Source organism: Ursus maritimus, unplaced genomic scaffold (genome assembly GCF_017311325.1).
Source record: "Ursus maritimus isolate PB19 unplaced genomic scaffold, ASM1731132v1 scaffold_1, whole genome shotgun sequence".
Classification (NCBI taxonomy): domain Eukaryota; kingdom Metazoa; phylum Chordata; class Mammalia; order Carnivora; family Ursidae; genus Ursus; species Ursus maritimus.
The window spans coordinates 52,545,227-52,570,672 of record NW_024423343.1 but is presented as its reverse complement, the minus strand read 5'-3'; the positions used below and the strand labels follow the sequence as shown (position 1 = coordinate 52,570,672).

The window sequence follows — 25,446 nt, the reverse complement described above, 5'->3', positions numbered from 1 at the left end:
GTTCTCCTATTCAATTAGATGAGGAGCTTTACAGCTAAAGTCCAAAAGTATAATTTTACCTAATTTTGTCCTTAGCCCTGTATGTCAGTTATGTGACTTCCCCCACCAGGTGCCACAGTGCTCCTTGGGGATGATGCATGCCACCATCGCCAGGGGACCTAAGGATCCCACACTAGAAAACTCCACATTGGCACTGGACTAGACATAGGTCACACTTCCTCAGTAGGTACCAGGGCATCCCCATCATTGGTTGTGAGGTGACAGCACTTTTCGTGGAATCAGGTCTATACTTCTAGATAGGATGAGTCTTGAGTGCTCAGCAAGTGCCAGGAGGCCTCATGATATAGCATAGTGGAAAGATCATGACAAACTGCATTTTAATCAGAGTGGAAGGCCCAGCTCAGCCAGTTACCAGCTCTGAGCAAGTCATCAAACCTCTCTAAGACTCAGTTTCCTCACCTGTAAAGGGAGTCCATACCACACTGGTCCTTATTATGTCAGCAAAAATGAGACAATGTATATGAAAGCAGTTTCTAAAGTAAATATGTATGCTACATAATTATTCTAACCTAGCTGTTGTATTGGTATTTTATGGAAATATATCAGCAGTATAGCCCAGTGATAGGCAATACTTGTTATATTTCTATAAACTGCAATGTTTCCTGATGTCAGACAGATAAGCCATAAATGTTGGTGGAATAAATAAGTATATATGTGGTGTGATTTCAAGGGTATGAAGAAACCCTGTTATTCACGATAAATCTTTTTTCACATGCTCGCCAATACCAACAACTCTATTAGCAGAGAACATTTGTTTTAATTTAAGAGTTTTATTTCTGTAAAAAGGTTGATATTATCTCTCCCCCTATTCCCCTACTCTTTTAAAGAGCATCTAGCCTAGGTGTCAATCACAGACCAGAAAGCTTTTAGGGCCAAAGGAGCTAGAGTATGAGGAGAGAGGAAGCCATTGACAAAATGTACTGGGATGGAAAGGTGTTTGTTCCACTACTTGTATTTGAGTGAAGAACAGTTTATTGATTATTTGAAAGAATGATTCTCTGATGGTGGAATATTTGGCAGTAGAAACTGCCTGGATGGGAAGGGCATGGATATGTGAGGGCAAAAGTACCCTCTAAGTGCCCTCCCAAACTGGACTGTCAGTGGGCCCTGCCACTTGCTGACTGTGTGATCTTAGGCAACTGCTCTGAGTCTCAGTTTTCACATCTGGAAAATTGGCATGATAAGAATGCTTTCCTCATAATAGTGTTATAAGGACAAAATGAGATGATGCATGTAAAGTGCCTGGCCACTATTCTGTCTTCCATAGAAGTCAGGAACTATTAGCATCATCGTCATTCCTAACGATAACTAAAACGTGAGATAATAAATACTTTGGAAAGTACATACTTCCTTTCTAAGCATTCTATCATTATAGGTTATATCCTCTTCTGTAAATTATACTTTAAATTTTAGTTTATACATACAGTATGGAAGCAAAATGTATTTTTGTCTTAAAATATTTCTCTGATGCAAGAGAAATGAACGTGTCACTACCTAATTCTGGCTGTGAAAAGCTACCTGCCCTTGCCTGTTTGATGGTGTTATCACCCTGATCTATTTGTTTGGGCTGTCCCTAATCCTAACCGGCACACAAACAGCAGAACTAGATTTCTGGTTGGCTCCCAGACTGAGAAAGAAGCGGCAGCTGATGGGCTGCTGAAAACCCTGTGGGCCACAGCTGTCCTGAGTGGAAATAGCCTGTAACTGAAAGCTAGACCACAGCCTTCATTTAATGAAGAATTCTTGTGACAACTCTAACTTTCAGGAGTTTCTATGCTAAAACCAAGTCAGTAAAATAGATGATTCTGTTGTCACTAGGAAATGTCAGTAACATAAGCAATGACAGAAAAGAGGCAAGATTAAGAAAACCAACTTGGAAAATGCTGACATTGTACTGAATCAGTCAATTTGGATTTTAAAAAGTAAGCTTTTAGTGTTTATAGAATTAATTAGTAATAGATACATATTCTGAAGGTGGAGTTGGGGGTGCAAAGGGCATAGTGCGGCATTAGACAGCTAACCCACATTTAGCGCGTAAATCCTCATCTTCTATAACAGTGAGGTGATAGATATTGTCTAAAATTGATTAATCAGGGACACCTGGGTGGCTCAGTCAGTTAAGCGTCTGCCTTCGGCTCAGTCATAGTCCCGGGGTCCTGGGATCGAGCCCCACACTGGGCTCCCTGCTCATCAGGGAGTCTGCTCATCCCTCTCTCCTGCTCGTTTCTTTCTCTATCAAACAAATGAATAAATAAAATCTTTAAAAAAATACAATAAAATTGATTCATCAAAACTAACAGCATATACATATCATCTAAAAAGGTAAGAAGTGCTTGCCCCTGGGGAGTAGGTTGATGGTCCTTAAGAGTAGGCTAGGGATTGCTGTTTTTGCATTATAAGCCTTTAGGACTATTCGCCTTCTTTTTACTTTTTTACTTTTTGCATCTATTGCTTTAATAAGTTTTAAAGACAAACTGTAAAAAAAGTAAGTAAAATGAAAAAAATAGACCTTAATGAAATGGACTTATGACCTAGAGAGAGATGTAATATTTTGCTACCGAGTAGCAAAGTCAGAGTTAGGACAGTCTACATGAATTCAGAATCCATGGCTTCATATTTGTGTTACACCGTGATATGTAATCAAATAGATAAAATAGCATCCTTAACATATATAAGCTTGTCCTATAGGAGGCAACTAATAAATGACAGACATTGTTATTATAATTCAATATCATTTAAAATAAATAAATAAATAAATAAAAAGTAAGCATTTTTAGGGGGCAAGGGGGGTCATTTTTCACACCAGAGCCATTTACTAAGGCACCATAAAATCCATTCACAATAAACATGCCAGAACAAACTACCTTTCAAAGTTACAACTTAGTCTCTTTATAATTAAATGTAAATGGAACCAGATATTTTCTTTCTTTCTTTTTTTTTAGAGAGAGAGAGAGTACAAGCAAATAGGGGCAGGTGGAGGGGGAGGCAGAGGGAGAGGGTAAGAGAATATTAAGCAGGCCTCATGCCCAGCACACAGCATGATCTCATGACCCTGGGATCATGACCTGAGCAGAAACCAAGGGTCAGATGACCAACAGACTGAGCCACCCAGGCACCTTGGAACCAGATATTTTCTTTTCCTTAATTTACTGCCAAACAATTGTTCAAAAAAAGATTTCTTTCTCACAGACTCAATAAAAGATTGCATTTTCAAACAGATGTTTAGGTGTACCCAAAAAGTTCTACCACATTATTTTTCATAACTGCATTTTCTTAATTTTTCCTTCTTGGGTATTTTGCATATAAATGACTCTTCCATGCCAGCTCTGGGAAATGAAGTAAATAATGTAATTAGAAATAATATACAGGTGCATGGATTAGATTATTAACAGTGGTTTCTGTTGTTTGAGGAAGTTTTCTGTACCCTTGGATTTGTTTAGATTTACTACCTTTCCTTAAGAGTTCTGTGGCCTTTTATGTTCCTGAAAAAACAGAGTTCTGAAAGCTTACCAAGAATGCCATTGTGCGTTTTACTGGGGAACTTGAACTCCACCATGCTTGAGTAAAAACCAAAAACAGTAACAAAGAGAAGGACACATTCCCTAAGACCTGATGAAAGCTAGAACACTGGGAAGTTTTTGTACCAAACAGGAGGATAAATAAATACGCATATTAAGGTAGCATTTGTACACAGGATGAAGCTAAAGTGGTGGAAAAACACAGCTACTTCTCGCTTAAAGAATCAGCCCTCTCCCGTGTCCCAGATACTGTTCTTCTCACACTGCTTACTCTCACAGTCCCAAAAAACCACTGTAGCTAAATTAATTTCTCTTTTTTCCCTGAATTTGCCTATCAACATCTTTTATCCAGGGCCTTAATTAATCATCCAATGCCTTGATGTTGTGATGTCACTGTTCTTTAATTGTTCCATGGATCTACCGGGGACATTTTCCCTATGCTATTATACATTATAAATTGCTGGAGGCCAAGGATGTCTCTCACATTTCTTTTGTGTCTGTCTACTCCCCAAAGCCAAGCATAGAGTTAGGAACAGAGTAGACAGGGAATCTAGCCTGGTAGAGCAGAACCATCTTGATGCTACTGTGACTTGGTTACTGCAAATCATCTAAGATCCACAGCCATAATGTTGATAAGAAATTATTGAATGGTTCTTTTCAGTCAGCTGAGAAGTTACTCATACCATCCTTATAACCCTCCTCAGTGAATGGGATTTTACGCTACAGCTAATGGCCGATGGTCATGCGGCATGCCCGGTGTAGGTATGGCATAGAGGCACACTGCTGGAGTTGGAGTCCAGCTCCACTGCCTCCTAGCTTTGTAGCAAATGACTTCTGTGTGCATTAGTTTCCCCATCGGTAAAAACAATAATAGTTAGCAATCATTCAACACTATGTGTGAAGCCCTGTTCTAAATTCCTTCACTGTTTTAATCCCTGAAGTAGGCACTATTATTATCCCCATTTTATAGATGAAGATATTGAGACAGAGAGAGAATAAGTAACTTTCCTAGAGCTGCAAAACTAAGCAGGAACTTTGGGATTCATATTCAGGCAGGTTGAGCTTACACACTCAACTTCTAAGGTGCACTGCCTGTAATGAAATCTGTATCATATGGTCATGTAAAGGATTAAACCAATTAATACACCTAAAATATTTAATATATCTAATTTATTAAATAACAAATTTTAAAAAGTGGTTGACACAGCACTCACTCAACAAAATTCCACTGTATTATGTTTCCATTTAGGTCATAAATTAGGCTCCAAAACTCTTTTTTTGGGGGGGGGAGAGATACAGGGAGAGGAAGAGAGAGAATCTTAAGCAGGCTCTACACCCAGTGCAGAGCCTATTGCAGGGCTTGATCCATGACCCTGAGACCATAACCTGAACCAAAACCAAGAATTGGACACTTAACCGACTGAGCTGCCCAGGCACCCCAAGGCTCCAAAACTCTCACATGAATTTGGACAAAAATTATTCATATAATAACTTAATATGTGCCAACACAATCTCTGCCCAGAGGGAAGCTTACACCCTAATGAGAACTGAATACCTATGTAAAAAAAAATTAAGCAAACCAATGTTAAAAGCGACACTAAATGATAGGAAGAGCCCAGGAGAGCTGCAGGTAGCAAGCTGCCCTACTATAGAAAGTCTTATCTGATAGGGGTCTACACAACTTCTTTTAACAGGTATCTAACACGACTCCGATGTAAATTACTCATAAACTACACTTTAAACATATTCATTATATAGGCTGTGCTTGAACAAGTACCACATTAGGGTATGAGACTGTACTTCTATAAGTACAGAGGTGCTGAGAAGTGGAGTAAAAACACATGGAGAGAGATGGGCCTAAAATGGGGCTGGAGCTTAGGGAACACTTCTCAGAGGAGGGGGACTTAGTATTCCAAGATGAGGATATCAATAATTTACTCAGAAACTCATCCTCCAGCTCAGTTAAAAGAAGAATGACACAAATCAGAAAAACTAACAGTATTAATATTTTATCAGTTCCACAATGTTCTCTAAGGAGCCCAAATGTTCTGTACATTAATAATTGAGTCTCCTTAAAACCTTCAGACCATTGTGAGCAAGAAGAGCAGGGTATGTGAATACCATTTAAATAATCATTATTCCATTTTTTTTTTTTGCCCACAGTCCTTTTATGCATGTTTCTTTTGTTACTACAAAGAGATGAATGGTTCCTGAAGAAATATAACGGATACATGTACTCATTCTTTCCTTGCTTAATTTATTCATTCTATAAATATTTATTGAATATATAATTCAAGCACAGTACTAGGCCCGAGGGACAGAAATATGATCAAAGTCTGATGAAGAAGACAAAAATGAAACATATAAGGGTTTTCCATGAAAGAGACCAAGGTAGAGATAGATAGGCTACAAATTACAGAAGGGATTCAGAGGAGGACATGGTCAATAGCATAAATGGGGAGCACTCCAGAAAGCTTTCAGAAAGCAACAATAATCTCCTCATAGTCAAATCTAATGGCAAATTCCTCAAACATGCTGCTGCTTCTAAGCCCTATTCAATACTTCTGTCTTGAAATTTCTTTTTCCCCTAACTTTTGTGATATGACCCTGAATATTTTTGCCTCTGACTTTCCATGGCCCCTTTTCCCAATTCCATTGACAGCACCTCTGTTCAAGCACTTCGATGTGGTTGTTTAATGGTCGTTGTTTCTTTTGATTTGAGCCAGAGCCTCTTATTCCTCATTGTGCCTCAGAATTACTGCAAAAAACCTCAAAAACATACAGGTGTCCCAGCCTTGCTTTGATTCTTCAGTTTTGGTACCTAAATATATGAGTCCTATGTTTTCTTTTTAAGCTCCTAGGTGATTCTAGCCAGGTTTAGAACCAGCTAATGAGCCCTTCCTTCCTCTTACTGTTCCATATGGAGATTGTTCATTTTTATCACTCTCTCTCAATGGCTTCCCGAACTGCCTAGAGTTCTGGGCCTGGAAACAGTCATCAGGGTGAGAACAACTGGAATAGGAGGTGGCCATCCCAGTCTTCTCCATCCAAGATACCCTAAGATCAAATCCACCATGACCATTCAGAATCTCAAAACTGCCTCATACTCCTCTTGTCTTTGGTCACTTGTGTAAGACCCTCTGAATATTTCCTACCTCTTTGTAATCTTCCTCTTACTGTGCCCCTGTTTCCAAACTTCACGATTATATCGCATGAAATTCAGATACATAGTAAACAAACTCTTCACTAATTCTCACACTCCACTTCTTAAGTGAAAGTCGTCCATTTCTCCTAACCCTGGTCTCTCCCATCCTAACAAAAACCTTCCAGTCAGCATCACCTTCTTGCTTCAGTCAAATTATTGGAAAAATGGCCTATTCTTGCTATATCTGATTCTTTGCTTCACATTTGTTCATTAAACAACTGCAACTTGGTGTCCAGCATCACTATTCCCTGAAACTACTCTAGCAAATGATATCACTAACTTCTAATCTGTCAAATATAAAGAACATTTCAATTCAAAATGGCACCACTTTGGCAATTATGAAATAATATCAGTGGGATTTTTCTTATCCTACAATCTTTAAGATTTGGAATTATCACTGACTTTTCCCTTACTCTTTATGTAAAATAATTTATCTGATTCTATATTTTATAATTTATGAATTCATCAAAGTATATTTCTACTGTACATAATATATGATGCTATTACAACACAAATTTTCAAGTTTAATTCTCTTTACTTTAACACTCAGAACTCTATTCTAAGTTCCAATGTCTATTAAAAGCCTCCATATACATCTTTTAACTCCAGTGATTTTCCATCCGAGTCCACTCTGCATAATGTTATAAAGGTAACCTTTTTCAAACTGAATTTTTATCAAATCTTTCCCCTGCTCTAGGAATCCTTGCTTGGCCACAATCAAATCTAACTGTGCAGCCCACATGTATTGCCTTCCAGCCCAATCTTCATCCACCATACCAGTTAAGCCTCATCTCTTGACATTTCCTGGCAGGAATGTCAGGAAGATACCATGCGTATCTTTCTTTTACTTGTCTCAACAGTTTTGTTAATACCTTTCTCTGATCTGAATGTCATTTTGACTCCCAATTCTTACCCGTCACTTCCTTCGAGATCCAAATAAATATTCTCTTCTAGTGGGCTGATGGAACTCTTGCATGAGTCATCTATCAGCACTTTGTATAAAGTTTTCCATATATTATCTTTCAATGGCTATATTTTTAATATTAATCCTACCTCTTTAAATAAATTGGAGTGGCAGCGACATATGGTGTCATAAACCATTGTGGGACTTGGGCAAAAGCCACTATTGAATTTGTTTTATCATCTGTTAAATGTGAATATGTCCTACCTCAGAAAGTTGATGTGAGCATTAAATACTTAATGTATTTATTATGATGGCTGACACATAGAATATGATCATTAAATAGTGACCAATATGGCATCTGTAACCTTTCCAAGAGGTAAGAATTTTTCTTCATTTTGTGACATTTCACACCCACAACCCTTTGTGCACCCAATTCTGAGGTATATACACAAAGGAAGTCCTATAGCTATATATTGGGTTACTAAGTTAATGATAAAAGTTCTAGTAACTGTGGGAACATTCCATTTGCAAGTTTAGCTAGTCTTTTGTAGTATAACCTGATCAATTAATAGAAATCTGTCATGATGACAATGAGTTGGTCAGGATGGAAATTTCAGGATTGAAAATGTCGTTTAGTATTCCTACGTTAATTAATCTTTTCTGCAAGCCCGTTTTAAGTCTCAGGTAATACAGAAAGCTTTTTTGTCCTGGGAAGAAAAAAAAAATCCAGAATGTATAACTCTTTGTCTTCCTATTCTTGATTAATTATTTAACACTTTTTCCAGGTGGGTGGCTTAGTTCTGGAATGTAGGCTTTACCAAAGACTTCAATCTTAACCTCATTTATGTAAGTAACAATATACAGACCATGATTCTTTCTTTTTCAAGCCCAAAACATTAACTGACAGTAAAAGTTTGTAGATCACTTGGTTATTAAAGATCAGGGATAGGGGTGCTTGGGTGGCTCAGTTTGTTAAGTGTCTGCCTTCAGCTCAGGTAATGATCCCAGGGTCCTGGGATCGAGCCCCACATCAGGTTCTCTGCTCAGCAGGGAGCCTACTTCTCCCTCTCCTTCTGCCTGCTGCTCTGCCTACTTGTGTTCTCTGTCTGTCTTTCAAATAAATAAATAAATCTTAAGAAAAAAAAAAAGATCAGGGATAGTCCTGATGAACACAGATGCAAAAAAGTCTCAACAAAATATTAGCAAACTGAATTCAATAATACATTTAATGGATCATACACCATGATCAAGTGGAATCTATTCTGGGGATACAAGGCTGGTTCAACACCCACAAATCAGTCATGAAATAGGTTCATGGAAAGATGATCAATATCGTTAATCATCAGGGAAATGCAAAACAAAACCAATGAGATACCATGAGATACCACCTCACACCTGTTAGAATGGCTATTATTAAAGACAAGAAATAAAAAGAATTGACACAGATGTGGAAAAAAGGGAACCCTGGTGTGCTCTTGGTGAGCATTTAAACTGGTATAGCCACTATGGAAAAGTATGGAGGTTCCTCAAAAATTTGAAATAGAACTACCAGGGGTGCCTGGATGGTTCAGTCAGTTAAGCGTCTGACTCGGTTTCAGCTCAGGTCATGATCTCAGGATCATGACCTCAGGGTTGTGAGACTGACCCTCAAGTTGGGTTCCATGCTCAGCATGGAGTCTGCTTGTCCTTCTCCCTCCCCCTCTGCCCTTCCCCCTCGATCCCTCCCCCAGCTCACATGCACGCTCTCTCTCAAATAAATAAATAAAATCCTTAAAAATAAATAAAATAAAATAGAACTATCATATGATCCAGCAATTTCATTTCTCTAAAGTCTAAAAAGGCCATCATCTACAAACATAAAGAAAAGCTAGCCACAAGTGAAATATTTATAATGAATCAAGCAGTACAAAGAAAAATTCTTAAGTCCAAGTTTTACAAATATGCTAATGGAAGCACATTTCTGCTTTGTGCTATATATTCATCACTCAAATACAAAACATACAATCTTTAATGATTTGCTAACCAACATTTAGCAAAATTAACCAAGGCATAGTAACAGAATCCTTTTGGCTAATTTTAGAATCTGGATTGCATTTGGTCTCCCACATTATTATCACCATTAAGCAACATAATCCATAAGAAGTCCACTGAGCAATATTTGAGCAATGAAAAAACAATGAACAGCAAATTAATTACATATAAAATTATTAATGAAATATGCAGTAATGCTTCCAGAACTCACAACCAAACATTTCACAGTTTAATTATTGCCTTCTACTGTCAGCCTTTCAAACTAGATTAATACAAGGTTTTCTTTTCATTGTTTCAAAATGCCTATGTAATTCATTTGTTTGAAAAAAATTACTTTCTCAAGTAAAATCACTTGCAATAGTTATCAGATATATGCACAAGTACATTTACACACAATATATTTTTTAAAATGTTACACTAGGAAAAATATTTCTACTCACTCCTATGACATTGTCTAATAATTGCTTTATTAATTGCTTTTAAAAATTTGCTACTGGAAATAAATTGGGCTGGTTTTCTTTCATTTCTTGTCCCTGAAAGAAATCTCATCCTATAATTTTCCTTTTCAGGCCCATATGTATTGGTTTGCTTATAAGCAGACGTCTCCTGAGCTAAAAAAGTAAAATATTTTGGTTTCCAGAAGGTTTATTCTTCTTTATTCTCTAAATCCACCTTGTACAATATGATATCCACTAGCTATTTGAAATGTGGCTCCTTCAAATTTTGATGTGTATGAAGCACATACTGGGTTTTGAAGACTTAATACAAAAAAATTAAAATAGCTCATTAATAATTTTTATAATATTACATGTTATTTGATAATACTTTTGATATATTGGGGTTAATTAAGCATATTATTAAATTAATTTCATTTGTTTCTTTTTACTTGGCTTATTGGGTGAGTTTTGGCAATTTATGGTCTTCAAATAATTGGTTCGTTTCATCTAAGTTTTAGTTGAATTTATATACATAGAGTTGTTCATAGTATTCCCATTTTATACTTTCAATGTCTGTGGGGTTTACAGTGACACCTCATCCCCCACCCCCAACACTGGTCATTTTGTTTTCTCTCTTTTTTCCTTTCTCAGTCAGGCTAGAGGCTTATCGATTTCATTGACCTTTTCAAAGGGCCATTCATTTCCCTATTGTTTTCCTGTTGACAATTTCATTGATTTCTGCTCTTTATTTTTTCCTTCATTCTGCTTGCTTTGGTTTTAATTTGCTCTTATTTTTCTAATTTTATAAAGTGGAAACTTAGATTGTTGATTCGAGACATCCTTTTCTATTATAAGTATTTTATGCTCTAAAATTTATATGTGGCAATTAGAAAATTTAAAATTACATATGTTGACTTCCATATGTTGTTTGTATTATGTATTTGTATTTATTGCTCCTCTAATAAGTGTAACACACTAGCAAAGTGGGTTTTTTCCCCACTACATTAATAAAAGTTTAATAGCCTATGGGATTACTGAGCCAAAGAATCTCAGGCTCTCAGAAAACAGTGAGCAATAGCTTTGGGTGGTTTAGGTTTCTCTGAATTCAATTATGTAAAAACCTGGGATATGTTTTGAGTTGAAAATTAAAATCTAGGAAAGTGTCCTATGAAACTGAATCTGAGAGCTTGTGGTTCTTCAGTGTTCTTTGTCTACTGACAGATTAATTGAGCTTTTTAAAAAGAAAATCAGAAAACCATCTATATAAATATGAGTTATAGAGTTGAAAGATGAGATTGCTTCTTCTAATTTCACTGGCTTGACTCAGGGCCTGAAATTTGTACCATGAAAGTCCCCTTCCTAGTCCTCTGGCCCGAAATCTGGAGCTTTGGTTTACTCACTCTGCCAAGGATTTCCCATCATTGTGTCTGCAGGACCAAACAGTGGGGAGAAGAGAGGGAGGGAAAAAACAATGCAAATTCACTGCAAGCTCTGACCATAATTCCTCTGGTCAAAGAGGGGTTTCCCCTTCTCAGAGGTTTAGGCACCTGCTTGGTTGCCTCCACCTTCTCCATCACAGCCGCCTCTAGGGGAGTGCCTGGGCAGGGAAAGAGAGAATAGAAAAGCAAAAAGCAAAAACAAAAGCTGGGTATTTCCTCCCTTTCTGTCTGACCCATGGAAGCCCTCTTTCTACTGCTTAGATGTGAAAGAGAAGACTCTTCTGGAGCTTTTTCCGTCTACCTCTGGGCATACTTCAGGGTGTCAACTTGTGTTTGAATCTAAGCTGGGCAACACTGGAGGGAGAAAACAACAACACTGCTGTTTGGTGGTTTGGGGATTCTGATCTCTTTCCCTAATCTACCTGCTACCCCTTACTTTGCAGCATCCTCTGTATACACACATTCTGCCAGGGTTTATAGCTGCCTTTAATGGAGATAGGGTGATGTGTGTTTATTCCATCTTGCCTGGAACTGGAACCAGTATTCCATTTTCAGACAATTTTTTAAGACAAAAATTCTAATCTAACTTAAGTCCCTGAACCTCAAATATGTGGTAGGAAGGTGATAGAGGATACAGATGATTTGGAAGACTGGGCTAACCAAAGAATCAGAAGTTTGCCTTATTCTCCTGAAGACTAATAGCTTAATGAACTTGTCATAAGAATGATATAGCCATGCCATTTGAAAAACTCTTGAGTTTTACATATTTATACATTATATCTAGGACAAAAATCTGTATTTAGAAAAGATACATTCTTGGTTAATTACAATATATACTTGGATCTTTTCTAGAGAAGAACAATCTGTTGTCATCTAGACAGAAGAGCGCAAGAGGGACATTTCTATCCTAACATTTAAGCTAACTCAGCAGTACTAAAGATTGAGAGTAGGGGTGAGTGAGTCCTGTGCTACCATTTTTATCTGTTATCCCTCATTGGTATTTCTTAAGCCATCTGAGTTTTGTCCTGTCAGTCCCAATCTCTAAGACCAAGACCCTTTTTGTGAAAACTAATAAGGACTATGAGTTCTAAATTCAATGAAAAATTTTGTTGTAGATTTATATTTTAAAGAAGTACTGATTTCTAAATAATAGCTTGGAGACTACAGATCTTAAAAAATGCTATTTATAATCCTGACTTTTGACCCAGATTTCAAATAGGAATGTATTTAGTGACAAATAACATGAAGCCCAACCAACATTGGGGTTAAACATCTAAGAGTTTACCTATGTCACAACAAGAAGCCTGGGACTCAGCATGTTCTACAGTATGAAAGAAGCATAAATGGTCAATTTATAAACATATTCCCCTATTGTTGGACATTGTTTTGTTTCCAATTAAATTATTTCATTAAAAACATGTGGAAAGATGCTCAATATCATAGCAAAAGGACTTTCGTATCTGTATCCTTTCTAGTGCTCTCATTTCCAAGGAGAGATTCAAGAAATGAGGTTGCTGAGTCACAGATGTAAGCATTTTACATTTTAATGCTTGCTAGTTTCCAAAATGATTGTGTCAGTCCAAATTCTCACCAACAATATGGTAGAATGTCCCTTTGCTTGAATTGTCATTGGATATTATAAATATATTGAATTTTTAATGGTGCATTAGGCAAATCATGGTTTATTTTTTATTATTATTTAGTTTTGCTTCTCGGGCTATTACTGATGTTGAGCATCCCTTCTATATGTTTATTGGTGGTTTGCCTCTCTTCTGTGAATCATGTGTTTTTTACTGATTTTATTGGTTTTTTTGTTTTTCTTATCAATATGCAGGGTTGTAACTCTTTAACTTTCATATAAACTGCAAATATATTTCTCCCAGTCCATTGTTAGTCCTTTAAATTTGGTCTATGGTATCTGGAAAACTCATATTCATCTCCACGATGAATATCACTTTCTCTGTCAAGCTTCTCCTGAATTCCTTGGCCGTTAGTCATTCTTTCCACACTATACACATAATATTTTTTGCATATCTCTGTGTGCTGAATTATAACTATAAACCTTTTCCTCCTGTCCAAAAAATTATACCAAAATGAAAGTCAGACTAACATTATAATAGATATATTTTAGAACCTGCTTTCAACTTTCTAAAAGTAAATCATTCACAAACTTCAGAATTTACTTTTTGCTTATCATTAGTACAATCACATCATCTTTCATTTTAGAGAACGTTAGTTCCACTTCTCAACTGTCTCCCCATGAAAACTCTTGTTTTCTTCTTTCTGTACCTTTTGTTCAAGAGTGCTGACTTCAAAATACCCAGAGGATGCCACTCCTGCCGTCACCCTCTCTTCTAGTTATCTATTGCTGTGTGACAAACCACTGCAAATTTTAGTGGCCAAAAATACTTATTTACTTTGCTCACAACTGTCAACTTGGACAGGGCTCAGTGCAGAAGATTTGTCTCTGCTCCACACAGTTCAGCTGGGAAGCTTAACCAAGCATGGAGAATCTACTTCCAAGATGGCTCAGATGGCTTACTCACATAAGTCGCAAGTTGGTGGGCTGTTACCCAAGATCTCAGCCAGAGCTGTTGCTGGAAGCCTCAGTTCTTCTCCACATGGGCCTCGACACTGCTACTTAACTTCCTCACAAGCTGATGGGTTCCAAGAGTGACTATTTGAAATTACAGAAAGTAAAAGCAGCCAGTCTTCTGACACTGGGTCTGGAAACTGGTGCAGCATTATCTGTGCTGTAACATTTGGGGCAAAGCAGTCGGACAGTCTGTCCAGTTTTAAGAGAAAGGACACAGACCCCACTTCTCAATGGGAGGAGTGTCAAAGAATTTATGACCACCTTTAATTTACCATAATCTTCCTGCATACTGGGTTCTTCTAAAGTTGTCAAAAAGTTGTCAGTATTTGCTATACCAAGTCATGCTCTATTCCCTACAGAAATATGGAAGATGCCTCTCTTTCTTGTCAATTCTTTGTCACTTGGTGTCTCAGCCTAAAGCAATATGGTGAGTGCCTTGTATTTCCCACAGGCCCTTGAGCTTCTGCCATGGAGTCAAGTCCAACCTTAACTACTGAGCCAAAACCAGGGATAATATAGTGTCCTCCCCCAATTTGTTACTCTACAGTCTCTGTGCCTACAAAATGTTCCACTTACAGAATTCCTTCCCCTCTAATAAATCAACTCCCATCAATGCTTCGTTAAGTATAATGACACTCTGAACTGCTACTTAACCTGAACTACTAACAAATTATTTGTGATATTTACAATATTAATGTGCCTTAACTCCATGTCTGAGAAGCTATTGTCATAGACTCTTTCTTAAACCAACTTCTCTTATATAAATAATATTTTATCAGATTGTCCATGGCACTCTCCAATCTAAAGAATTTGAATTTTATTTAATTCTACACCTCCATACTACTCACTGGAGCTGAACATCTCAGAAAAGAAATACCCCGTAGACTAGAAAAGGGCCAAGTGAGGTTGGGAAAGTCACTAGGAAGTTTTACTGTTTCATAATTTTAAGACTACTTTTTTTTTTAATGGAAAAAGTTCTCCATATTCAAAAGTATAAAAGAAAAATTAAACTGCCTACTAGCTCATATTCCCCTAGGAATAGCTATCACTATTTCACCAATTTTCTTCAAAATAATCAGTGAAAAATATGACAGGTCCTTTATATGTGTAGAACATTAAGACACAGATTCCTTTGAGCCACAGAGAAAAAGAAATCTCGTGTGCTGTGGTGGGAATGCAAACTGGTGCAGCCATTGGGGAAGGCAGTATGGAGTTTCCTCAAAAAGTTAAAAACAGAACTACCTTAAGATCCAATAATCATACAACTGGGTATTTACCCAAAGAATACAAAAACACTAATTCAAAGGGATATATGCACCCCTATGCTTACATAGCCAATTATGGGAGTGCCTGGGTGATTCAGTCTGTTAAGTGTCCGACTCTTGATCTCAGTTCAGGTCTTGTCTTGGGGTCATGAGTTCAAGCCCCACGTTGCACTCCACAATGGGTGTGGAGCCTACTTTAAAAAATTAATAAGTTAAAAAAATAGCCAAATTATGAAAAGAGCCCAAATGTCCATCAACTGATGAATGGATAGAGAAGATGTGGTATATATATACAATGGAATATTATTCAGCCATTAAAAGAATGAAATCTTGCCACTTGCAACAACATGGATGGGGCTAGAGAGTATAGTGCTAAGTGAAATAAGCCAATCAGAGAAAGACAAATGCCATATGATTTTACTCATATGTGGAATTTAAGAAACAAAACAATTGAACAAAGGAAAAAAAAAAAAGACAAACCAAAACCAGACTCTCACCTATAGAGAACAAACAGATGGTAACCAGGGGGAAAGGTTGGTAGGGGGATGGGTGAAATGGGGATTGGGTAATATATGGAATTGCTGAATCACTATATTGTATACCAGAAACTAATATAACACTGTATGTTAACTATACTAGAATTAAATTTTTAAAAAAATTTTAATATTGGAATTTGGAAGGTACAAAATAATTTTACCCCTCTCCCCTCAAGATTACAAATCAATTGAAAAATTGACATCAAGGTCAGATCTGAATCAAAATATCTGCTCTCATTACCGTAAAACTGGACCAGAGGATGGGCTGATTTGGTTTTCTATTTTTCTTCTTAAAAATCTAGTCATCGGGACCTGCCTGTTAAGAGAATTGGGTCTGAGGCACAGACACACATTCAGCTGCAATAGAGGGTGAGACTGTGGCCTGCCTCTGCCAGGCAGGGATTTCCAACCAGGTTAGCAGCAGCAGAGTGAGTAAAGAACATGTAGCCCATGGGTAGACAGGGTCTGCAGTGGGAGACCTTGAGGTTGGCTTCCCCATGGCAGCCACTTCTTTCCCTAGTCTCACCAGTCAGGAACATAGCCTCCCTCATTCCTGTAGGGAAGCAGGAGAGATAGGTGAAAGCATCTGAGAGAGTAGCATTTCTGAGAGAGTAGGATTTTCTAACTTTTGGGTCTATAGGAAAATAGAGAAAGAGAGAAAATGGATTTCCTATATGAAGTAAACATTCAGGGTAAAACACTGCTATGATGCAGATAATGTAATATAGGTTAGTCCTCTTCCAATACTGTCTTAAAGGGTTCCATCACATTCTCAACATACATGCTATAAAATTTTCTCTTGGGTGTAAATATATAATTAAGTCACACAGATTTACTTTATTCTTCATTCTTAAAGGACCTTATCAGGAAAGTGAAAAGACAACCCACAGAATGGGAGAAAATGTTGGCAAACCCTACATCTGATAAGGGATTAATATCCAGAATATATAAAGAACTCCTACAACTCAACAACAAAAAACAAACAACCTGATTAAAAAGTGGGCAAAAGACTTGAACAGGCATTTCTCCAAAGAAGATACACAGTTGTCTAAACACATGAAAAGGGGGTTAACATCATTAGTCATTAGGGAAATATAAATCAAAACCACCATAAGATACCACTTCACACACAGTAGGATGGCTATAATCAAAAACACAGAAAATAGCAAGTTTGGGCAAAGATGTAGAGAACTTGGAACACATGTATGTTGCTGGTAGGAATGTAATATGATGCAGCTGCTGTGAAAACCTTTCGGGGTTTCTTCAAAAAGCTAAACACATCCAAAATAACTGAAAATAGATACTCCAATACTTGTATGCCAATGTTCATTATAGAATTATTCATAATAGTTGAAAACCGGAAACAACCCAAGTGTCCATCGAAGTCTGAATGGATAAAAAAAATATGGTATATCCATACAATAAAGTATTAGTCATTCATAAAAAGGAATGAAGTTCTGATACATGCTACAACATGGATAAACCTTGAAAACATTATATGCTAAGTGAAATAAAGCCCACCATAAAGGAAGAATATATGAGTGAGTCCATTTATATGGGGCACCTAAAATGGACAAAATTGTAGAGGCAGAAAGTAGATTTGAGGTTACCAGAGAAGGCAGGAATCAGAGTCATTGCTTAATAGATGCAGAGTTTATACTTGAGGTGAAGAAATAGTGGTGATGGCTGCACAACACGGTGAGTGTAATTAATGTCATATAAATGTATATTTAAAAATGGTTGAAATTGCAAATTTTATGTTGTATCTATTTTACCTCAATAAAAAAATTTTAAATACTACATTCTTAGTTAATACTCAAGCTTAGAGTAGAAAATCATGCCATTCCTTACATAAGGCAAGTTTTAATAAGACTTTTAGCTTTACTACTAATATATTTTGACTATTTCTCATGCATTCATTTCTAGCTAAGCTAATGGAAATAGGACAAAGATTAGTATTCCCTGGGTCAGAAATTTAGTCAGAATCAGGGAACCAATAGATTTATAAGTCAAATCAGAGGTGAAAATTAGTATTCTATACTCAAAAGGGTTATTCTTCACTGAATGCTAATATTGCATATGTACAAATATAGGAGCCAGTGACCGGAAGTTTGTTTGGTTTATGTAAATCCTTTGGACAATTGCAATGTACTTAGTTACAAGACAGATGCTAAGGAAAAATTCTCAGCAACATCCTTAATGTCCTTCCAATTCTTCTTTCCTCCTAGAACCACTTAGAAATGTAATGTCAAGAGCAGCCATAGGCAAATCTTTACCTGACTGAAATCTCCCTCCCCTTTCCCAAATGTCTTCTTTCTTGTTAGAAATAATTTGAGTATGGTTTGAGAATCTAGATGCCTTTTGGGAGTTAATGTTTTTTCCACATGATTATGTTTTCACCACTGAAAATAGGGAAATATTTTTTCTCTGGACATTCCACTGGAATTAAGTACTATACTGCTGAACGGAAAATAGTATCTTCAGGGTATAGACATTACCAACATTAGAAAAACTCATAAAAATTCCGTATTTCCAGAAATTTCCCTTTTAGTCTAAATTACTGGGTTTGAGATAATTTTCAATGGAGACAGAACATTGTTTTTCTAGCAAATTAAATATACAAATTCCTCTGATATATTATTAACAGAATATTTATGCTACTTTTTCTTTTAAAAGCAGCAGGTATATACATATATCATTGCATTTCCCCCCAAATTTCCTTTTTTAGGTGTTTGAGGCTAACTGCTTTTATCATAATTTTTCAAATGAAGAACCTGAGACCAGAGAGGCTAACTGCTATGCCCAAATTAGAGTAGACTCAGCACTGAACCCTACACCCTCTCAACACCCCTTACACAGCATTCTTCTTTATAATTAGAACAAATTGCAGGGCGCTGTGCATAGGAAAAGAACTGGAATGAACATTAAATATTAAACATTATGGGCTTATTGAACTACTAATGTTCTTATAATTCAAAAAGCTCATATTAAAACTAACTTGGATCCAACAATTTTGTGCTACAGGTTAAGTTGTGCCTACACTGATAACATAATAGTTAATAAATTGGTTAAATTCATGATGTATACATCTGCAATATGGAATTTACCTTTTTATTATTTTATTCATTTTTAAATCGTTTTTTTAAAGATTTTATGTATTTATTACTTGACAGAGAGAGTGAGAGAGAACAGCAGCAGGAATGGGAGAAGCAGGGAACCCTCCGTCCTCGGGCTGGATCTCAGCACCCTGGGATCATGACCTGAGCCGAAGGCAGCCACTTAACTGACTGAACCACCCAGGTGCCTTACCTTTTCATTATTTTAAAAAGTCTTGTCAGCAAATCTGGAACAGACTTCAGACTCCTTGATTTCTTTTTTTAAATCAGTAACATTGGAGGATGATGCTACTAAAAATTTCTTTGGGGGGTGGGTGGCTAAGTTGATACTGATAGGTGGGGTCAAGGAGGGTTTGGGAGATGGACATAAAGAGGTCATGGCGAGAGGCCTACGTGAAGCCAGAAGTCCTTTTTACCTGAGACCTCATATTCTTAGATCCACTCACAGAGAGGGAGAATGTCCCCATGATCCTATGGCACGTTATGGTAAGATCCACAAAAGATATGAAACATTGATCTATCTTCTCCCTTCATTTTACAGTTAAAAGGCCTGAAGTCCAGAAGGCTAGTCCATAGCCAGAAGACTGGCATAAAAAGGACAACAGGACTTTAGAATCTCGAACTATAAGCACCTTCTGAGGATGGATCCTGTTAAATGGGAAGCCCCCGTGCCGTCCACCCACCCCAGCACCTGGATTGATTTAAGTATGAAAATATAAGCATAGTTGCTATGGAGCTGAACTGCTTTGCCTAAGACAGCATTTCCCCTGGAGTTGTGCAACCCTGGACACGAATAGGGTTGGGAGAAAAGAGAGGGAGCCTGAAAGGCCCAGACTTCCGGGAGCTGCTCCACCACTCACATTTCATTAGTAGACCTGCAAATGCTGGCTGGGCATGAAGTGTTAGTGGAAACAGGGGAAGGGATGTAGTTTCAAGTCCAAGTTAACTTCAGCACAAACACTTGGCAGGTATATAAGGAGCTGGGGACACAGGAGACCATGAGAATGTAAACCTCAGGGGATGAGCAGTAATTCTGAGGAAGTATTGGGTTTCCACAATTCATGGAATTCAGTTTCATTTGTGTAGCAGCTACAGCCGGACTTTGAATTTTTAGCTGAATTACACTAGTTAGTGGTATAATTAGTGCTAAAACACAGGTCTTTTGATTCCTGGTTCAATGCTCTTTCACATCATAATGTGTTCTTTTCGTATATACAAAGGACTTCCTGGTGGCCCAGGATTTCTACTTTGAAAGACAGCCCAGAGCCCAGAACAAGGAGCTGCGTACACAGGAGAATAAATTCTAGATTCTAATGGCTCCCTGCTTCAGTACTAATTCTTTGTCAATTTTTCAGTCTGATATATCCAATTACTTATACTACTGTCCAATCAGAAAACCACTGTCTGTATAGATCAGATGCAGTTTAGATCTGCTTCTAAATCTAGGAAGCAAATATAAAATCCAGCCTAGATGTTCAAAGAAGCCAGAAATACTAAAGCACTAAAAACACAGAGTCATTGCCAGCTGCCTAATCAAACCTCTTTGATCTTAGTGAAGACATTCATTTACCTACAAGGGTTCTTAACTCACAGGGCTTAGAAGGGGACGCCACTTAGGGTTTAAAGTGACTCTGCCTGTCACTGTTTTGAAATTTTTAATAATTTGATATCTAGGTTTGTGTTTTGTAAGTAAAGTCCAATGGGACAACAGAGGAAGTGCTGGGGGATTGGTGCCTTACGTCACATGGGATCCTGTCTCCCAGAGAGTCTCTGCTATCCTGTCTGCTCCCCCAACCTTGTTCAATGACCTCTTCCATCTGACCTAGTGGGGTCAGGGCACAGCTAGGGAAAGATTGGGGTCAGGCTCACACCCTGTGCACTGAGCCATGGCTGGGGCCCAGAGCCTGTGAGGGTGTGCACTTGGACAGCATGTATCCCATGCCTGAAGGAGCTAGACCTTAAATAGCAGATAAAATACAATGTGACAGGTCAAGAAAAAGCTTTTTCTTCCTTTTTGAACAGGAAGCTCACCTTTTTATTTTGCACTAAGCCCCACAAATTATGTAGCTGGCCCTGACTTGATACCTTATCTGGCAATCCCAAGCTAATGTTATTTTTAGATTCTGAACTAAATAACCACACATATATGGAATAATAACTCTGATTTTACTAAAATTATTATTTGGTTTCAAGAACTCTTAATATTAAATACAAAATCAGATATTTTCAACAGTTCAACAGAGGGAAAATAAGCTTCTATATTATTCTTGCCAGCAGGTATCATTAACAACAGAAAGTTTGGATCTGTTGTTGTGACTTGACAGTATAATGGATGAAATGGAAAAATGATGGAATTTTTTTTTTCACTGAGGCAGCCGGGAAAAAAAATTAGTTATTTCTCCACAGTGAAAATATTATCACTCCATATTTTCTATCACATTAGAGAAAGTTTTTAAAAAATCTTGTTACTTCTCTCCAATGCTGGTATTTGCTCATAAATAACTATATTTTCCATTATCTATATGGCACTATATTACAATGGCAATAGGCCAGTGATGTCAGAGAAATCAAGAGGAAGTATAAGAAATAGCTTTTTATTATTATTTTTTTAATTTTGCATCTGCTTCACATTTAAATATCTTACCTTGAGCTTGGCCAAAAGAAGTTCATGATCATGAAGAAGTTTTTTGGTCTCATCTTGACTGCTACCAATTTCTAGAAGATTGGGCTGTGATTCAGCCAATTGAAGTTGCACCCATTTGCCACACTATAGATAAAAATGAAAGAAAATGCATTTTTAGTTCCTCTTGTTTCTTCCCCTTTACCCTTCTCCTTTTCTTCTTCCTTTTTTCTTTTCTTTTCTTTTTTTTCTTTTCTCTTCTCTCCTTCTTTTTCCTTCTGTTTCAATTATACTGTGAACACTTTATTATTTCCACAGAGATAGGTTTTACTTATATTGAAATATAACAGGTTTAATATACATCCATTCCCTCTCTTTTTATTTTTTTTTCATTCTTCAGGTAAATTCTTTTCTCCTAGCATACTGTATTTAAATTAAAAATTCTCAAATGGGGGCTCCTGGGTGGCGCAGTCGTTAAGCGTCTGCCTGCAGCTCAGGGCGTGATCCCAGTGTTCTGGGATCGAGCCCCACATCAGGCTCCTCCGCTGGGAGCCTGCTTCTTTCTCTCCCACTCCCCCTGCTTGTGTTCCCTCTCTCCCTGGCTGTCTCTATCAAATAAATAAATAAAATCTTAAAAAAAAATTCTCAAACGAAGAACACACTGAATATTGAATATTACAAAATTACAGAACATGTTACACAATTGTACATTCTCTCTCTCACAAAACTTAATTCCATAAAAATAGTGAAATTGCACCTGGGCAAATAGGATGCAAACTTCACCAAAGGGGAAAGGTCTCATAAATGCCATTTAGGCTGATGAGTGTCTTTACACTGATCTTGCTTGTTCAACTGAGAAGAATAAACAGCAAATGAAGCAACAGATTTTTATCTCATAGTAAAGTAAAAACAACATTTTCCAAATTTTGTTGTTGAGTAATCAATAAAGTATGTATGAAAATGTCAATAAAATTAGATGCATGTGACGACAGCCGTATGAATGTAGCCAATTTGTTTTCCACATGTAAGACACTTTCACTGCCCCAATATATAATTCGCCATTGCATTTCCTGAGGAATTGCTTTTCTAAGAAACAACAACTGATTAAGCAAGAGGAACTGCTAATAGGCACATGAACATGGATAAGCAAATTGCTGAAGAGAAATGAAAAAAATGTGTGGCTAGTCCAGATCATGAGTGCCCTAAGACCGTTTGGAAACAAACCCACATGGATCAGACACAGAAACTTCGATTCCTTCTATTCCTTTCTACTCTGAATAGCTTGAGGTTTATTTTATTTGGGACAGAGATAAGTTAAAGAAGCTGTGGAGGGTAATCAGAGGGAACATTCTTAGAAACACAGTCGAGTTAAAATACGTATTTTCAGCATAATTTTAGGGTTTTTTTTCCCCTGCACTGTCAATTGACCTCTGATTCTCCTATAATTTATTCCATACACATTATTCCTTTCCTTGCTCCAAGAAATGTTTCCTATTTGAGGGAAAGAAAAGTTAACTTTTTAGTTTGTTGCTGTTGTTGTTAAAGATTTTTATTTATTTATTTGACAGAGAGAGAGACAGCCAGCAAGAAAGGGAACACAAGCAAGGGGAGTGGGAGAGGAAGAAGCAGGCCCCCAGCAAAGCAGGGAGCCCGATAAGGGGCTCGATCCCAGAACCCTGGGATCAGGCCCTGAGCTGAAGGCAGACACTTAAGGACCGAGCCACTCAGGCGCCCCAAAAAGTTAACTTTTTTAAAACAATGAGTTTGCCTCTCTTCTCTCACTGCTGAAATTTGTAGTTAATCAAAGCATCATAAAATCACATGCAAATTATCAATTTTTGCTCCTTGTGCTTCAGGCTTCTTTCTATGTCCACCTACTGCCTTTGAAAGGCCTTGAGGGGGGTGCCTGAGTGCCTCAGTCCATTAAGCATCTGCCTTCAGCCCAGGTCATGACCCCAGGGTCCTGGGATTGAGCCCCGCATTGGGCTTTCTGCTCAGTGGAGAGTTTGCTTTTCTCCCTCTCCCTCTGCCTGCGGTCTGCCTACTTGTGCTCTCTCTCTCTCTGTCAAGTGAACAAATAAAATCTGAAAGAAAGAAGAAAGAAAGAAAGAAAGAACGAACGAACGAACGGACTCGAGGGCAAGGGAATCAGCAGAGGTGTTGTTTACATGGGACCAAGTCTCAAGAGCCCTGGGAATCACATCAGCAGGAACACTTTGCTTTCAGTGCTTCTAGAGTGAATCGTTTTGCTCAGTATCAAGTGCTGCTTTCCTGTTACAGATTTTCATATTAAAATAAAATGCGCAGCAATTAAGTTAAATTAAACAGGCCTCACTCAGTCCAGGCTTCTAACAAAGGCCAGAGAAATTATTCAGCTCAGGTTGGTGAGGTCCTGAAAGTAACTGGCTGGTGAGCACCAGCTTGTTTGCCTTGTTCCCTTCATTAAGCACTGAATTCCTGAGGTAGTGACTTGTCTAAATCCAAGCATAATGCTTCAGGGGTTTTTGCAAGATATTTCAAAGGAAATAAAATCATGGATGTCTTCTTCAACCTAAAGGTATGTGGCCATCTTTGCAAATCAGCAAATTACTTGACATAAAATATGCAATAGCCTTAAACCTCAAGTGGCTTCAACTTCCTGCTGATAAGGGCGAATTTGACTCCTGCCCTTTGCACCTTCCCTGGCAGGGTCTTCATTCCCCCAAAATGTGATAAGGATTTACTAGTGCCTTTACCATGTCAAAAGCAGTGCTGCGTGTGGGAGAGCACACATAAGAGCCTCCTATTCAGTGTTCCCTGCCCTTCATCATGTTCAAAACAGTGCCAGCCCGTATTTACTGGGACCATCCTCTTCCCTCCTCCATCACATCCACTCTCAAAAATCACAAACATTTCACAGGTCCACTTACTCTCCACCCTGGTAATCATGAACTTGTAGTCCTGAGTACCTTGCCTTTAAAAATCAAATTGAAAGTATATGGTAGAGTTTTTTGGTTTTGTTTTAACTAAGCTGCTGTAGATGTTTTCTGACTAACTGAAAGAGAAACCATAGTAAGTTGCTGAAACTTAAAGGTTTCTCTTAGTTGCCCATTTAAGAAAGCAGTAAGATGTACTTGCTGTGCTATTTTCTATATGCTGAGTGCTGCTGACTGTGTGGAATGTTCTGTAGGATTATCAACACCCTGCAAAAAGCCAACAGTCACAGAGAAAATAGAAAGTTGTCTTACCTTTATGACAGCTATCACGATTTTGGAGTCCCCAGCCTGAACAGCTACTGAACTGACTGTGGTTGTAGAAAACTCCACAGCAGGACTTCCCTGGCTGGACATGGTAGTTTAGAACCAGAATTTATACTCTGGACAGCCTCTGGACAGATGTGTGTCTGCTGGTCATTTCAGAAGGCAATCACTGGGGTTACTTGGATTCATTCAGGGAAAGAGCTCGGCTCGCACTGATTACTCTGCCAAAAGGAAAGAACAGGAGGTTAAAAATAGACAACCCCATTGAGTTTATCACGAGAGGGGAGCGAGAGAAGAGAATGGGAAAGAATCGCCACACCCCTGGTATGGTAACACTAAGTGCCTGATATTTTTGCCATTATCTTAAATGAGGAGGGCAGTTTCTAGCTCTCTGCTTATCAGTTGATGTTTAATAGCAAATGGAAAAAAAATTACATCCTGACAACCCAAATTAATTTTGCCATTGAATCTATATAGCTA

General features: G+C 37.7%; 1 protein-coding gene across 1 annotated transcript in view; it reads right to left on the bottom strand.

The window, feature by feature from the left end:
* CCDC141 (coiled-coil domain containing 141) overlaps positions 1–25,360 on the bottom strand; it is a 181,367-nt gene extending 156,007 nt beyond the window's left edge. Inside the window, exons 1-2 of the mRNA XM_008687200.2 lie at positions 24,955–25,360; positions 21,752–21,874 (exon numbers count right to left, since the gene is read on the bottom strand). Of these exons, the coding sequence (XP_008685422.2) occupies positions 21,752–21,874; positions 24,955–25,056 (225 nt within the window). The 5' untranslated portion in view covers positions 25,057–25,360. The remainder of the gene's footprint in view (positions 1–21,751; positions 21,875–24,954) is intronic.
* Positions 25,361–25,446: the final 86 nt, after the last annotated feature.